The sequence below is a fragment of the Erpetoichthys calabaricus genome, chromosome 11, assembly GCF_900747795.2.
Source record: "Erpetoichthys calabaricus chromosome 11, fErpCal1.3, whole genome shotgun sequence".
Classification (NCBI taxonomy): Eukaryota; Metazoa; Chordata; class Cladistia; order Polypteriformes; family Polypteridae; genus Erpetoichthys; species Erpetoichthys calabaricus.
The window spans coordinates 94929216-94945873 of NC_041404.2; the positions used below are offsets into that span (position 1 = coordinate 94929216).

The 16658-nt window shown below is 37.6% G+C and overlaps 1 protein-coding gene across 1 annotated transcript in view; it reads left to right on the plus strand.

Annotated features, from left to right (window-relative positions):
- The window catches only part of kmt5c (lysine methyltransferase 5C), a 200265-nt gene that overhangs the window by 12554 nt on the left and 171053 nt on the right, over nt 1-16658 (plus strand). Inside the window, exons 3-4 of the mRNA XM_051933690.1 lie at nt 5383-5513; nt 5674-5839. Coding sequence (XP_051789650.1) covers nt 5404-5513; nt 5674-5839 — 276 coding nt within the window. The 5' untranslated portion in view covers nt 5383-5403. The remainder of the gene's footprint in view (nt 1-5382; nt 5514-5673; nt 5840-16658) is intronic.

Below are 16658 nucleotides of genomic sequence, written 5' to 3' on the forward strand. Positions count from 1 at the left end.
TTATCCATACGGGCTCGTTTACAGGTCGTAGCCATACGGGCTCGTGTTTGTATTACTAATCGTTGAGCTCCTTCCATTTGGAGCCGTGACTCTTTTGCCTCTGCTGTGTCAGAAGCGCGTTGTGGGCGCGTTCGTTCATTGTGTTTAACCATACGGGCTCGTTTTGTATTTCCGTTAGTTGAGCTCTTTCATTGTGGAGCCGTGATGTCTTTGCTTCTGGTGTGTCTGAAGCACATCGTAGGAGCCTCCGTGTATTGTTTATATCCATGCGGTCTCGTCTTTGTTGTTCTGTGGCTGTGTCGTTAGGTAGAAGTCGTACTCCATATTCCAACTTACACACACTGACTGCTGGCACAGTGGATTAGAGCAGGTGTAGTTTACAGGTTGTGGTGTTTGGGCGCCACGCACTGACTCTGGGAACTACGGGCTCGGTTTTGTATTACAAATCGTTGAGCTCTTTCCATTTGGAGCTGTGACTCCTTTGCCTCTGCTGACACAGACCACTGGCACAGTGGATTAGAGCAAGTTTAGTTTACAGGTTGTGTTGTTTGGGCGCCACCTACTGACTCTGGGAAGCCGCTGCGTTTGACTCTGGGGCGCCATGGCGCAGTGCGCATGCGCTTCGGTGCATCCGCTGTGCATAAATTAAACTGTCGTTTAGTAATATAGATACAGAAAAAAGATAGTCATACACGGAGCTGCTTGAAAGGCTGCCACTCGCAGAGGTGCCCAAGTCATACATTAGATCAATCTAGACGAGAACAGGCCTTTCAGCCCAACAAAGCCTGCGTGTCCACTTAATTCTTAAAAAAAAAAAAAAAAAAAAAAAAAATTTAGTTTTGAAATTCTTAAAAGTCCTACTGCCTACCAAACTACTTGGTAGCTTATTCCATGTGTCTATGGTTTTCTGTGTAAAGAAAAACTTCCTAATGTTTGTGCAAATTTTACCCTTAAGTTTCCAGCTGTTCCTGATTAACTCGTAATAGTCTCAATCCACTACACTAATTCCCTTCATTATTTTAAATACTTTAATCTTGCCTCCTCTTAATCTTCTTTTGCTTAAACTGAAAATGCTCAGCTCTTTTAATCTTTCTTCATAATTTGTCCCCTATAGCCCTGGAATCAGCCTAGTCACTCTTCTCTGGACTTTTTCTAGCGCTGCTATAGTCTGGAGACCAAAACTGTACACAGTACTCTAGACAGTGCCTCACCAGTGCATTATAAAGTTTGAGCATAACCACCTTGGACTTGTACTCTACACATGGTGCTATATAATCCAACATTCTGTTAGCCTTCTTATTGGTTTGTGAACACTGTCTGGAAATTGTTAGTGTAGAGTTCTCTACGACTCCTAAATTCTTCTCCTAAGGCAGGGGTGTCGAACTCCGGGCTTGCAGGCCCGCAGTGGCTGCAGGTTTTCATTCTAACCTTTTTCCTAATCAGTGACCAGTTTTTACTGCTAATTAACTTATTTTACCTTCATTTTAATAGCCTTGTTTTTAAGGATTAAGTCCCCTGAATTTATTCCTTCATTAAATGGCAGCCAAACAGAAATGAGATGTGAAACGAGCCAACAAATAACCAGCTAAACTGGGAGTTCAAACTCCAACCAATTTCACTCCAGTCACTTTCTTAATGAGAAGCTGATCCTTGCTGTTAATTAAACCTGTTATTTAATTCTATGACTTGTTACTGCTCTCATTCTGCCACCGCAGACATTTCCAAAACTGTTGATTTTCTGTTTTTTTTTCTAAGAACACCGTCAAGATGTTTTGGTGACCTGAGAGATCACCCTTACCAAGGCCATCACCTTTCTTTATTTTCAGATATTGTGTGATGGGCACAGGTGAGCTGGTCATGTGGCGGCTCATTTTGTGTCTTATTATTGTTTGGCTGCTAATTAAGGAAGAAGAGACAAACAAGGGGCCAGAATCAAGTTAATTAAAACTAAGGCAAAAGAAGTTAATTAACAGCAAAAACTTGTCACTAATGAAGAAGATGGCTAGAATGAAAACCTGTGGCCCTCCAGGGCCAGAGTTTGACACCCATGTCCTAAGATGTACTTTAGATTTTCAGACCTCCCATCATGTATTCAGACCTAACATGTTTACTTCCTACATGTAATACTTTACATTTATTGACATTAAATTTCATCTGCCACAAGTCTGCCCAAGCCTGTATGCTGTCTAAATACCTCTGTAATGATTCAACGGATTCCTGATAATCTGCCAATCCACCTATTTTGGTATCATCTGCAAACTTAACCAGCTTGTTAATTATATTCCTATCCAAATTATTTATATATATTTAAAAATAGCAGCGGCCGTGGCACTGACCCCTGTGGAACACCACTCTTACCACAGAAACATTGCAGATGGACAAGCACTGTGTGCCGAGTATGATTTAAAAAAAAAAAATAAAAATAATAATAAAAAGTCACATTGTGCAGTATAGCGGAATGTCCAGAACAAGATACTTCATGCAGTGACGTCTGCTTATGCATATTTGCACATGAAACCTAAGAGGCTGTCAAAGTATAGGTCTGTGTCTGTCCTTGATGATGGATATGCATGACGTTGTAGATGGATTATGCTAACTTGCATGCTCGGCCCTCAAATTAGAGTGTGAGTTATAGATATGAAGGATAGAGAAGATGATTTAGGCTGTCCGAAGCATCAGTACTAGCCAGTAGGCTGGACATATGACTGAAGAGGATGGGGTGGTCTCCTGGATAAGTAAAAAGACACCTGATCATACTTGCTGTCTACAAGTCAGGTATGAAATGAAATAAAGTTCAGAGAAGCTCAAGGAAGATGCAAAGGCCAATGGTTAGTAAATTTGCTAACCCTCGAGTGTTGGTGTCAGAAATGTGAATAGGTGTTGTTTCGGTAGAAGCAAAAAGGGAGGAAGACAGAATCCTTCAATCCAATACCAGCCAGAAGCAATGCAGTGGCATTGGGTGTTGGGTAAGGGGCTTCAGAAACTTAAACCCCTGACCTATTACTCCGAGCCCCTTGTCTTTATCTCAATTATATACATAAAAATAGTGGTAATCCCTGATACTTATGTTTATCATGTATGATATAGCGTTGATTAGTATTACACCATTATATGAATGTATGTGAAAGCCCAAAGGGGAATGTTCATTGATTTTTATATACATGTAAGAAACACCCTTAAAACAATGACATAATTCAGTTTAAACTTAATTGGTTCACCCACAAGCTACTCCATTGTAATATGCAGTCACATCTACAGACTTTGAAAAGGGAACTCCAACCCTAACTTCCGAAATCATTTATATTTACCTGTGCATCTGCTAACTTTAAATAGGGTATCTTATTTCCCTGTTCTTTAAGTTCTTTGCATCAGTGCTTGAAATGGGCTGGTACTTCTCAATTGTTTACTTGTGATTACCAGCACTATAAGGGTTTTTTTTTTTTCACATTCATAGTCCTTTCTCTTTGTTCCGAATAAGGGGACATTGTATATAGTTCCAGTTAGTGCAGTTACTTTTCAGAACTCAAACTTTCAAGCAAAATAAATTTATCAATACACACCATGAACAAGTTGTGGGCATGTTCTTTGCTTGTTTTATTGAGCAGAAACTTTTTTTTTCCTGTGAAAAAATATCTTTGAGGGGGTTGGTAATGATTGTGTTTGTGTACTGTCACATTTCCCTTAATTATTTGGTTTATTTACTAAGCACATCTCTGAGAAAACCTCCTATTATGGAATTACAGGAAAAATACTTGAAAATATGTGCGACTATGCATGGTATGAAAAGGGCACATTTAAAATTGGCAAGTGTAGAAAAGATGGCAAGTTTTGTGTTTCAGTTTTATGACAGCAGATGTGTCAGGTGAGTTTCGTTTAACTGTATGATGTTGTGTATTTACTCCCCAGTAGCCACCATATGAACATAACCTTAATTTAGGCTATCTCAAATCACATCTACTGTCTTAACTCCTATGACCATTTGTTGTTAATGTTCATTTTCGAATTTTTGATTAACATTTACAACAATTATGCCAAAGTTAGTGTGTCCATATCATGCCTGACAAGTGATTGCATTAAGAGGACGACCAACCTACACGCATCATTTTCATGGTATAAGGTTAGGGAGCTTGATCATCGGCCTCTGTGTTTTGATTGACCTGATCATAAGTGAATTTTTTTTCCCGTTTTTCAGTTGCTGTATGATCAAGGGGTATGAACCAGGTACCTGATCAGGTGTTAGGCTTGCTGTTATTGACAGGCAGTTGTGCAAGTTTATGTTTATGATTTGTGTATCATTTGTACTTATGTATTATTTTTACGTTTTTATTGTTTTTAAAGTTCTGTTAACCCTCAACTCAATATGCTAAAACAGCAAACGCTTAGTGTGACAACCGCGGCACACATAGTTTCACCTCAGATCCACCATATTTCCTGTAGTTAGATTGGTCTGGTGTTGGATCACATTCATACCTCACGTGAACTGCTCCATGGTTAGCTTGGAAATGTACTGAGACCACCCTTTGCAAAAGGTCTCGGACCAGTTGTTTCGTTCCACACATGAATGAGAACGGTGTGTTCATATTTACTTAAATGAACCAGATGTTTGGGGAAATTGCACCAGAGTTTGAAAAAAGGCACCAAACAAAGTGTTAAAACGCCTTTAGATGCATTGTTTTCAAGCGTACTTCTTTTCATTGTGGTTATTCATTTCGCCCCATATACCTCAATCGCCTGGACACTGCACTGGAAACTCCATAGGTTACTTCACATCTCCCCTCTTCAGTTGCAGTGCTTAAATAGTTCAATGCTCAGTGCTGTTCTTAAATCGTGGTGCTTGGATTTCTAAGAGGGAAGCCACAAAAATCGTATTATGACACTCGAAGCTACTGCTCTGCACTCCTCCTAAGGGTATTGGCCCTTATGGATATCAACCTCAAGTACTACTTTACATATACATTCACACCTGTGGCCTTTAAAGTTGGCACCCCATACAAAGCATGAAAAATACTGTACTTGAGTTAGATTTAATATAGAATAAGAAAGAAAAGAAGCAGGGAATCAAACAATGGAGGAAAAAAAAGTGCAAAAATATAATCAAAAGTTTATATATAAATAGGATCAATTGTATTTGAAAAACTTTTGAAGAGTTATAAATGACAAAAATGTGTGGTCAATGATAATAGTAAAGAGCAAATATTTGATATTTGTATATTGGTTTGTAAATTGTTGTAGCAGAAATTGATTTTTTTTTATATATATAAAATCTTTGTTTTGAGAGCAGCTTTTTTTTTTTTTTTTTTTTTTTTTGCTCACTATCAATGTAATTATTTAATGATGAATAATGAGGCATCATCTTTATTTTTTCCATGTGATACTTACTAGCATGTTTAGACGCTTGCTGCAATGGAAAACCACAAAATGACAGCTCGGGAGCTGTGTGAAATAGATGACTTGGCCACCAGCCTTGTCCTGGACCCATACCTGGGATTCAGCACCCACAAGATGAATATAAGGTCAGACTGTTATCATTCAAAGCACCAGTTTTCTGCATTTTTTTTTAAAAATACGTTTTTTGAGTTAATTTATTGTGTCTGTTTTGTAGTACTTAATTTTATTTACATTTTTATCTCTTTTTTTTTTTTTTTTTTTTTTTTTTGTGTGCCCACTAATTAGCCCTCAGCCTGTTATTCGAAGACATCAATACCTGCGGGGTGTTCTACAGCGTTTTAAGAGAACAGGAGATTTTGAAGCTACATTTAAGGCTTTAACTATGGGTGACTGGGCCCGGCAGTACTTCCAGAGTCGACCTGCCCACTACAAAGCTCTTCTGAAAGATCATGTGAGTTTTCTGCTCTAGTTTAATAAAAATACAGCTTTAATTTTGCCATTCACAAGTGTCGGTGGCCAGCTTCATTTAACAGACTTTCACTTCACCCACATGTTAAATTTCTTGTCCTTAATTGGGTTTCTGATTTCCTACTTTAACAATTTGTTTTTGTGCACAAATATGTATCAGATTGGATTTAGCAGCTGGATTGATTTTTGTCTCGAGATGCAAAAGTATTAATACATTTAACTCTAAAAAGGACTTTCTTTAAATATAATGGCAAACAGTAGATATAGCAGTAACCTAAGGATGAATGATGCTCTTTATAATTTGTAATTACCATTAATAAAATGAAGTTCTCAGTTTGAGAGACAAAAAATTTTTCACCCTATACAGAGTAGAGTGCATTCAGAAAAAAATGTATAGTCATATACTTTTGAAGAAAAAAAATGTATCTGGTTATGAAACAGACAATGTCTTTCAGGTGTAAGAAGAGTTTTGGGTTTAATTTTTCTCGATTATTCGTTACGTTGAAAATTTAGGCAGCTTATGCACTTTCTCTTTATCCTATTTTCGAAGTTGTATTTAAACTTCTGTCTATATAAATCTGTTTTTGTTCTTGAGTGTCAGATTGCATTTAACTTAGCAGGAAACTCTAAAATAGATGAAATGATGGTATAGACAGTACAGGGAATAATTTCACCTTAAACCCCTTACTTCAAGGATAGCCTTGGATACCATAAGATTCTGGCCACTTGTTAAGATGTGCTGTACATGTCATTAGACCCGTTTGTTGTATTCATATCTAGGCGAGCATCTGTTGTTTTCAACCTTTCTTTTTATGAACAACTTTTATCTACCGTAAGGATAATAATTTTCATTATTTGTGAATTACTCTTCACAGGGTACAGACTCTGAGCACTTCCAAATTACCAGCAGTAATGGGGACAGGCATAATTAAATTTTTCATCATTTACATATTTGAGTGAAAAGTAAATTGTAATCTGATTACTATAAAATCATGACAGTGAAAGTCCATTGATGCTGTAATTTAGGTGCCAAATATATCCAGTAGAGAAGCAGGGAAGAAAACTCTAGCTGCATTTTGCTTTGTAGAAAGTAAACTTCTGGGAGACCACAATTGTGTGCACCTAGGCAAAATAGACACATGCCCATTCCTGTATATTTTGTAATATAAGCAAAAGCTATATGTAAATATAAAGTCACATATCATTTCAGTAAATCTAATTTTAAACCTAAATACAGTAGGTGAAATGTGACAATATGCCGTGGCACCATTTGGTCTGAAGGAAATATTTAGTGTAGTGCTGTGTATATTAGCGAAGTACATATTATTATTTTTTCTAATGACATCATCTAGCAGTAGCATGTAAATTTAAAAAAAGTAATGGTCCATTAGATTATGAATGCATTATGTGTAGGGTGAACAGTTATGCATTTTGGTGTGCTTATTTGGAGCCTTAAATTTGTATTTTTCCGTATTTATGATTTATGTGCTATAATTCTGATATTACTGCAACTAGAAGTAAGTTGTTCACAGCCATTTAAATCAAATAGACTATGATATTCAGATACTATACACTAAGATACTCATTAATGAAAAATAGTAATGACTTTGAAAACTTTTGGTTAATCAAGTAAAAGTAACACTAAGCTGAATAGGTAAAGAAAACTAAATGGATATTAAAATTGAATGTTCAAACACACTGGGTCAAAATGAAAATCTTTTTCTGTTTTTGTATTTTTGATAAATCAGTTTGCTAGTAGCCAAATGTTTCCTGTTTGGTGTGTATATGTGCAACAAAAGAACTAAGTCCAGGATCAGGAAATTCTCCCAACTTTTGGAAAATTTACAAAGGAGGGATGGTGCAACAACTCCTGTTCTAGTAAACTATTATCCAAACTCTTCAGCAAAGTCTTCAGCCTGAATTTAACAGCTGAAATCAAAGAGGCATATCTTATATAAGCTGGCTGACTAAAATCTTAACTGCCCAGTTATTTTGTTAATTCTTGGAATCTTTATTAGGCCAGCATCCTAAAATCTTCCTGCACGCTTAGGTTTATAAATCTTGATAAGTTCTGATAAATAAGAAGTGCCTTGGCCATTTAAGGCTTTATATGTAAGAAGGACTTTGAAATATGCTCTGAGCTTAACTGTAAGCCAGTGTAAAGGCTTAACAACTACAATTATATATTTCTACATTCTAATTCCCGTAATGATTATTGCTGAAGCATTTTGAATGAACTAAAACCTGCATGAAGAACAATTTGACCAGCCTGTGAATAACACAGTGCAGTAGGCAATTCTAATAGAAATCAATGCTTTAATTTCTCTTTATCCTCCATATTTACATGCTCGTGTCGAAGTTGCATTCTGATTCAGTAAAATTAATGCTTAGTCCAGCTGAGTCAAAAAGTTACATAATATTGTTGTGGTCTGCATCATCCCCCAACAATCCCCAATAATTTCTGTTTTCCTTTTTATTCAGAGAGAAGTAATTCTCATCCATCCACATCTATTCTCACTGACACAATTAATTAAAAACACCATTAGAGATGCATTGGAGATGTAAAAGAAAGGTATAGCTAGGTAGTGGTTTCAAAAGTATCGAAATATTATTGGGTTCCAATTTTTAACTTTTTTTTTTTTAAAAACACCTCAGTGCCCCCTCATGGTATCGACTGTGCAGGATACATTACAAATGCAAATGGTTTGCACTGGGTATTGACATTTGAGCTTTGTGGGCTAACAGTGAGCATGGCTGGAACTGCAGCCCTGTTTCCACCCACACACAATATTTAGCAACATTGGTGCCTTTACCTGCATGCTTAATTGTCAAAGAGGGCTACTGGAGTGATGTCTGGAAATGCTTTGGCTTTTTTTTTTTTTTTTTTTTTTTTTTGTTTGTTCTTTATTTCGTCTTATACGATTTCTCGTATTAGAAATTTGTTAGTTTTCGCATACCCCTTGGGGTCAGAGCGCAGGGTCAGCCATTGTACAGCGCCCCTGGAGCAATTACAGGTTAAGGGTCTTGCTCAAGGGCCCAGCAGAGTAGGATCTCTTTTGGCAGTGATGGGGATTCGAACCAGCAACCTTCAGGATACCAGCGCAGATCCTTAGCCTCAGAGCCACCACTCCACCTCTTGCTTTATGGCAAATAGAGACCGAAAACCATAAGATACAATAAACACAAGCCTGTATGCAAGATTTTCTAATGCAGAATACCAGCTAAAGGGACTAACACAACCAGTTTAGCCAAACACTTGAAGGACTCGCACGTGAGTCAATGCAAATAATTTCAAGAGGTGTCTTATTTCTAAATTACTGAAACATTAAGAAGTATAAACCAGTAAACAGTTGCACTTGAAGTAGGGATGTGACTTTCTTTTTTCTAAAAGTTCAGATGTGCGAGTCATTATTTTTACCTCTGGAACAGTTCATTTCTATGCTGTTCTTTCAGAGGCAAGTTGGGCACCAGGAGCTCCGTCGCCCCCTTAATTTTAACCCCTTCCAGCGAAGTGTGCTGCCATAGTATGTTACTTTTATTTTATTACGAGCATTTTTAAAATAATATTTCATCACATTTACTATATAATGTCAGTGATCAGTTGCATAAACAGTGGTGCTATTCCTCAGTGTGCTTTTAGTATTCAGTATGTCAGGGCTTGTTTGCAGTGCAACAAAAGCACACCATGTGGTAAAGCATGTTGAAATGCTAGTCATTCTTGCAAAAAATTGGAATGTTACAAAGACATTGCATTTTTGTGTAAATAAACCACAGTGTTGCCTGTTTGCATTAATACAAAGCCTTTAAATGTGTTAGTGCTCTACTTGTGTACTACTTTCCTGACTAATTGTTCATAGAACATCACATTACACATTTAAGAATTATGATGAAGAGAATACATGGTATTGCAGCAGCTTGTGTGCCTCAGACAATTTAGAAGTCAACCTGAACGTACTGCAGGACATTCCATTTGAAAATAAACCTGATGATACAATGGCGACCCAGGAGCTGAGATCTACAAAAGCTAATATTCATCTTATGTCTGACTTAGTACTTTGTAATACTGAAGTATTGACGAAGGCTATTCAGCATGTTTCCTCGCTAGTTAAATATGCCTGATCTCTAGTACAAAGATAGAGTATGTGTAGCTTACTTGTATCTAACCGTTTAGTGATGGTATCTTTCATTATCAACACCTTGGGGTGAAAATGGAAGGGACTTTTTCAGGTGCTACTGATTTTATATGTTTAGCTCTGTTTCACATGAGCATTACTGGATTCACCACTTTCTTCTTTGGTTGATGACCAGGATGTAATGTAGATGACCTAATTAGGTTTCCTTTGGAACAGGAAGCTGACTCAATTGACCGCCTAACCACTACAGAACAGGAGCTGTTGTCCAGAAGCAGATTTAGAATCTTGTTTTTCTTAACACTGTTTCTGCTTTCAATATATTTGCAGAATGTATAATTCTGATTCACAGACTCCAAACTTTATAGTCTGTATTTTTGAACTGTTTACCATGAACTGTATGGCAAATAATTATGTTTTGTAAAGGCTGATTGTGACAACAGTTTATGTTCTGACTACTATAGATTTAAGGTGAACTAAGGGATACCATCTCGCACCAATATGTTTGTTTCATTGTTAATGACCAGTTACTTTGTATTGATTATGGATCATCCATTTTTAATATATTTATTTTTGAAGTCAGTTATTTCTCAACAGTAATGGTGTATATATTAATTTGCCACATGCAGTAAAGCTATAAAGTGCAGCTTTTTTATACATTTTATAAATACCTTGTCTGTTTCAATGGGCTGAAGGGTACATGGGTCTATAGGTAATAGAAAAAGCCATGAAACTTACCAGAATTGTCACATTGAATTTCAATTTAAGAAATGCTTTTTGTGTTTATTAGGCAGCCTTGTGATAACAAAAGGAAACTAGAAATGATTGTTTTATCACATGATTGTTCACTTTTCTGCTCACATAAAGAGTGGTCGCCATAAAGAGTGGTGTTATGATAACCTCCCTGGTCCCCACTGCAACTTTGCCAACTTATAAAGGGTGAGCCAAAAAGAAATACCACATTTCAAACTTTTTTTTCTGCAGAAACGCTTAAAGATAAAATAAATTTCATTATGACACAAGAAACAGTATACAAAATAGATTTTTTTCACTGTATTTTAAAAGTGATGTCTTCAGGGTGGTGGCCGTCATTAGTGAGACTCCAAGACGATTTTTGAACGCTCGCACGACTTGTTTGGTCCATTTCAAGTGGAATAATGGTGATTTCGTGGCGAATAGCATCCTTGAGGGCTTCAAGGTTTTGAGATCGATGTGTGTATACCTTCGAATTGAGAGAGCCCCACAAGAAGAAATCGCATGGAGCAAGATCAGAGAGATCAGCTTACTGAAACATCTCCCGTAAAACTTTCATGGATTTCTGTGCCGTATGAGCTGTTGCTTCATCCTGTTGAAACCAAGCATCTACCTCATCCACTTCTTCCAGTTGGGGCTGCATAAAGTTCTCTAGCATTTCAGCGTAACGTTCTGAAGTGACTGTGACCATTGCTTTCCTCTCCTCAAAAAAGTAAGGGACTTTGATGCCAAATCCTGCAACGCTGCAACAAACTGTAACATGCTCACTGTGCAGGGGTCTCTGATGAAGTTCACGAGGGTTGGTTTCAGCCCAGTAGCAAAAGTCTTGCTTATTTATGCAGCCATTCAAATGGAAATATGCCTCGTCACTGCACATGACGATGACATCTCGATGAATGGTTTGCAGAATGTTCGCACACAACTCTCTCTGGCTCTCCCAGTCTCTCTCAGTGAGTTCCTACACTACCATCATTTTGTGTGGATGGAAATTAAGGTCCTCATGAAAAATCCTTTCAATGGTGAACATCTAGGAGACTGCAAAATTGATGCCGTTACAGCTTGGATGTTTTCAGGTGTTCGTACAGTCCAAGCTTGGAGGTTTTCTGTTCAATGTTGTACCAGTCTGTCTAAATTTAGCCACCCATTGAAGAATTTTCTGATTTGGGACATCACCGTTAGGAGGAATGTTCAAGTGCTTTCAGAAGGCGTGTTGCGTAGTGATGATGGATTTGTTGTTTTTGAAGAATGTTTCAACAGTGAAAGCGTGGTGCACACCGGACCAAGGCATGTTGCCAACTGAAAAGGGATTGCCTATAAAAGGACACCCACCCCAACCTACCTGGCTGCCTCAACCTCGCGCAATGACCTTGAGAAATGTGGTACTTCATTTTGGCTCACTCTGTATTATGCTTAATAACCTGCTTTTGCTTCTGCAGTTCTCTTGCTTCACTGGTTATGTTCTGCCATGGCTTATAATAAGACAAATGTGTGCTCAAATCATATGATTATTTTTTTCCTGAACGATGCTGACTTTTCGCCCTTTACATTCAATAATGTCAATGAATGTGCTTGCTGAATCCTTTCTAAGGTAAGTCCATGTCACTTGGACCGAAAGGTCGCCATGGAGGAGGATGAAATAAAGTACACAGCCTAACCCTAAGATTAACCCTTTTAAAATGGGTAAAAATTACAAAAATGCTTTGCATTTTGTTTTTCCCTTCTTTAAATATGGATATGCTGTTTAGCAGTATGTTTGTAATGTCAAAACTAGGGTGCATTCTGTAATATTTTTGACTTGAAAATGGACGTGTTTGGTAAGTTTGATGGATTTTTCTATCATGTATGGACATGTGTACCCTTTAAACCCATTGTCAGCTGCAGGAAGTGACAAAGTACTTTTTAAACTTATTAAATAAAAAAAAAAAACAAAAGCTTCACTTTCGAACATTTTATGTGGCAATGTAATATTTACTATAATTGTGAAGAAATAATTTGGTCTTTAAAAAATACCGATTTCATTCTTTAAATTTACAACATGTACAAATGTAAATAACATATTTATCTTGTCAGTGGGCTTCTGTGTTATTAATGCTGTTTTTTGGGGAAAAAGATTTTGAGTCTGATTGGAAAGTGCCAGTTCCCAGAATATTCTGAATAAAATAAAACTTTGGTCCCACTGCAAACCATAACATTTTCCTTATAAACTCTGAAAAGATTCTACATTACAGAAGCAGCTTTAAAGAGTTTGTGCAAATGAAAAATTCCTGAACAGCCCAGGTTATTCACTTTTTCATGTGTCTGAACTTTTATTTTTAGCATTGATTTTTACAGATATTTACCTTTAATTAACTGAGCAGAAAATCTTTGAGTACATTTATTACATGCAATTCAATTGGTAAAATCATATGTTGAAATCTCCCAAACAATAAAATCCTCTTATTGTTCCATTGAGCAGAAATCCTTGCACTCCCCAGTAGTTTTGCAAGTCTAAATTCTGATGAAAAAACTGACTTGTAATATGTTAGTTTTGCAGGACCCAGGTGTATGTATATTAATATCTGGAAGCAACCATGAGTGAAATTTGCTGAAACCTGGATGGAGACAATTAGACTGCGCACAGAGTGTCACATTTCTAAACCAATCCAACACCTTATGAAGGTAGCAGTCAAGGTAGGGGTGTTTAACCTGGTTTGACAGAGAGCTCCTGATTACGCTTTATAGTCTTCAGCCAAAAAGTCTCCTAAAAAGATCTGTATTACATATATAGATGTTTAAAAGTAAATGATACAGTGCATCCGGAAAGTGTTCACAGCGCATCACTTTTTCCACATTTTGTTATGTTACAGCCTTATTCCAAAATGGATTAAATTCATTTTTTTCCTCAGAATTCTACACACAACACCCCATAATGACAACGTGAAAAAAGTTTACTTGAGGTTTTTGCAAATTTATTAAAAATAAAAAAAATTGAGAAAGCACATGTACATAAGTATTCACAGCCTTTGCCATGAAGCTCGAAATTGAGCTCAGGTGCATCCTGTTTCCCCTGATCAACCTTGAGATGTTTCTGCAGCTTAATTGGAGTCCACCTGTGGTAAATTCAGTTGACTGGACATGATTTGGAAAGGCACACACCTGTCTATAGAAGGTCCCACAGTTGACAGTTCATGTCAGAGCACAAACCAAGCATGAAGTCAAAGGAATTGTCTGTAGACCTCTGAGACAGGATTGTCTTGAGGCACATATCTGGGGAAGGTTACAGAAAAAATTTCTGCTGCTTTGAAGGTCCCAATGAGCACAGTGGCCTCCATCATCCATAAGTGGAAGAAGTTTGAAACCACCAGGACTCTTCCTAGAGCTGGCCGGCCATCTAAACTGAGCGATCGGGGGAGAAGGGCCTTAGTCAGGGAGGTGACCAAGAACCCGATGGTCACTCTGTCAGAGGTCCTCTGTGGAGAGAGGAGAACCTTCCAGAAAGACAACCATCTCTGCAGCAATCCACCAATCAGGCCTGTATGGTAGAGTGGCCAGTCCTTAGTAAAAGGCACATGGAGCCCGCATGGTAGCCCGTACCTGAAGTACTCTCAGACCATGAGAAAGAAAATTCTCTGGCCTGATGAGACAAAGATTGAACTCTTTGGTGTGAATTCCAGGCGTCAAGTTTGGAGGAAGCCTGGCACCATCCCTACAGTGAAGCATGGTGGTGGCAGCAGCATCATGCTGTGGGGATGTTTTTCAGCGGCAGGAACTGGGAGACTAGTCAGGATAAAGGGAAAGATGACTGCAGAAATGTACAGAGACATCCTGGATGAAAACCTGCTCCAGAGCGCTCTTGACCTCAGACGGGGTGACCGGTTCATCTTTCAGCCGGACAACGACCCTAAGCACGCAGCCAAGATATCAAAGGAGTGGCTTCAGGACAACTCTGTGAATGTCCTTGAGTGGCCCAGCCTTGAATCCGATTGAACATCTCTAGGGATATCTTAAAATGGCTGTGCACCGACACTTCCCATCCAACCTGATGGAGCTTGAGAGGTGCTCCAAAGAGAAATGGGCGAAATTGGCCAAGGATAGGTGTGCCAAGCTTGTGGCATCATATTCAACAAGACTTGAGGCTGTAATTGCTGCCAAAGGTGCATTGACAAAGTATTGAGCAAAGGCTGTGAATACTTATGTACATGTGCTTTCTCAGTTTTTTTATTTTTAATAAATTTACAAAATCCTCAAGTAAACTTTTTTCACGTTGTCATTATGGGATGTTGTGTGCAGAATTCTGAGGAAAAAAATGACTTTAAGCTATTTTGGAATAAGGCTGTAACATAACAAAAGGTGGAAAAAATTATGCGCTGTGAATACTTTCTGGATTCACTGTATATTACAATACTTCAAAAGGATTATCATTACGAGAGCTGTCACCAAAGAGCCGCAGGACCAGATTTCAGTACTCAAAAAACCTGACGCAACAAATCTGTCCTAACGATATCAATAGAAACATAAATGAGATTGTACAATATATCCTATCTGACTATTTATCTAAATAGCTGACTGTATTAACTCTTTAATATTACTGTCTAATTGGAAATGCAAACATTCAATGCCAGAATATAGCAGCAGAGTTTTAACGCATTAACCCCAGTGCTTGTTTATACTCTATCAGCTGTTGTTATGCATAATAGTTATGCAGTATTTAAAATGACAGAAAGATATTGCAGCAGGCAGAAACAATTCACAGCAGCTGCTTGGCTACGCGTGTTTGAGGTGTACAGTATGTTTGTGTATCTTTGTGTCTGTTTTGTCACAGCAGTCATTACAATGTAGAAATTAATCATTAAGCTTCAGTTACCTTGCACTACTGAGCTCCTGAATTTATTACAACAATTTTAGCTTTTTATTTTTATCTCGGTGTCAAATGTTTCATTAGGTTTCTTTTATTCAGGGGATGAATCATGAGGAAAGATTAAAAGAACTGAGCCTTTTAGGGTTAAGCAAAAGAAGATTAGGAGGAGACCTGATTGAAGTGTTTAAAATTATGAAGGGAATTGGTGCAGTTGATTGAGATTGTTACTTCAAAATTACTTCATTAAGACCATGAGGACACAGTTGGAAACTTATGGGTAAATCTCACATAAGCATTAGGTTTTTCTTTACAAAGAGAACCATAGACACTTGGAATAAGCTACAAAGTAGTGTGGTTGACAGTAGGACTTTAGGGACATTTAATATTAGACTTGATGTTTTTTTAAGAAGAATTAAGTGGATAGGAATGGTGAGCTATGGCCTATTCTTGTCTAGATTGTTCTAATGTTCTCTTCCTGAAACCCTGTCCTTTGAAAGTGTACAGACTGGAGATACTGGGGATGGGTGTTGCAGGAAGAAGCCCTTTGGGCATTGCCTTTGCTGCTGCACATTTTGCTGCTTTCACTACAAACTTTTTTTTTTTTTATAGAGTTGCCTCCAGACATGTATTCTTGTTTGAAAATTGTGTGTGGCTGCATGACGCTAGTAATTTGTAGTAATTGTAAATTAGCTTTGATGACTTGTTTGAAAATTGTGTGTGGCTGCATGACGCTAGTAATTTGTAGTAATTGTAAATTAGCTTTGATGATTTTTGTCATTTTTTTGTGCATAGTACACCAATAAAAAGATATGTTAGGAATGCTCCAATCAGGTTTTTTAAAGCCAATACTAATCACCAGTTTCATGTTAATTGATTGACCGATTCCAATATCGATTCCAATTTGTGTTTCTTCCTTTTTGTCCCTTTAAACTTTGCCCCACTTTTTGCACTAAGCTCCTGTATAACCACATGCATAGAAGTGTTATGTCCTGTATTAACACTAGAATTACCAGAGCCTACGAAAAAACTCGTAAATCCGTCCCACCTTAAATCGCGTCTTAAATCCGTTTGCACCTCTCCGC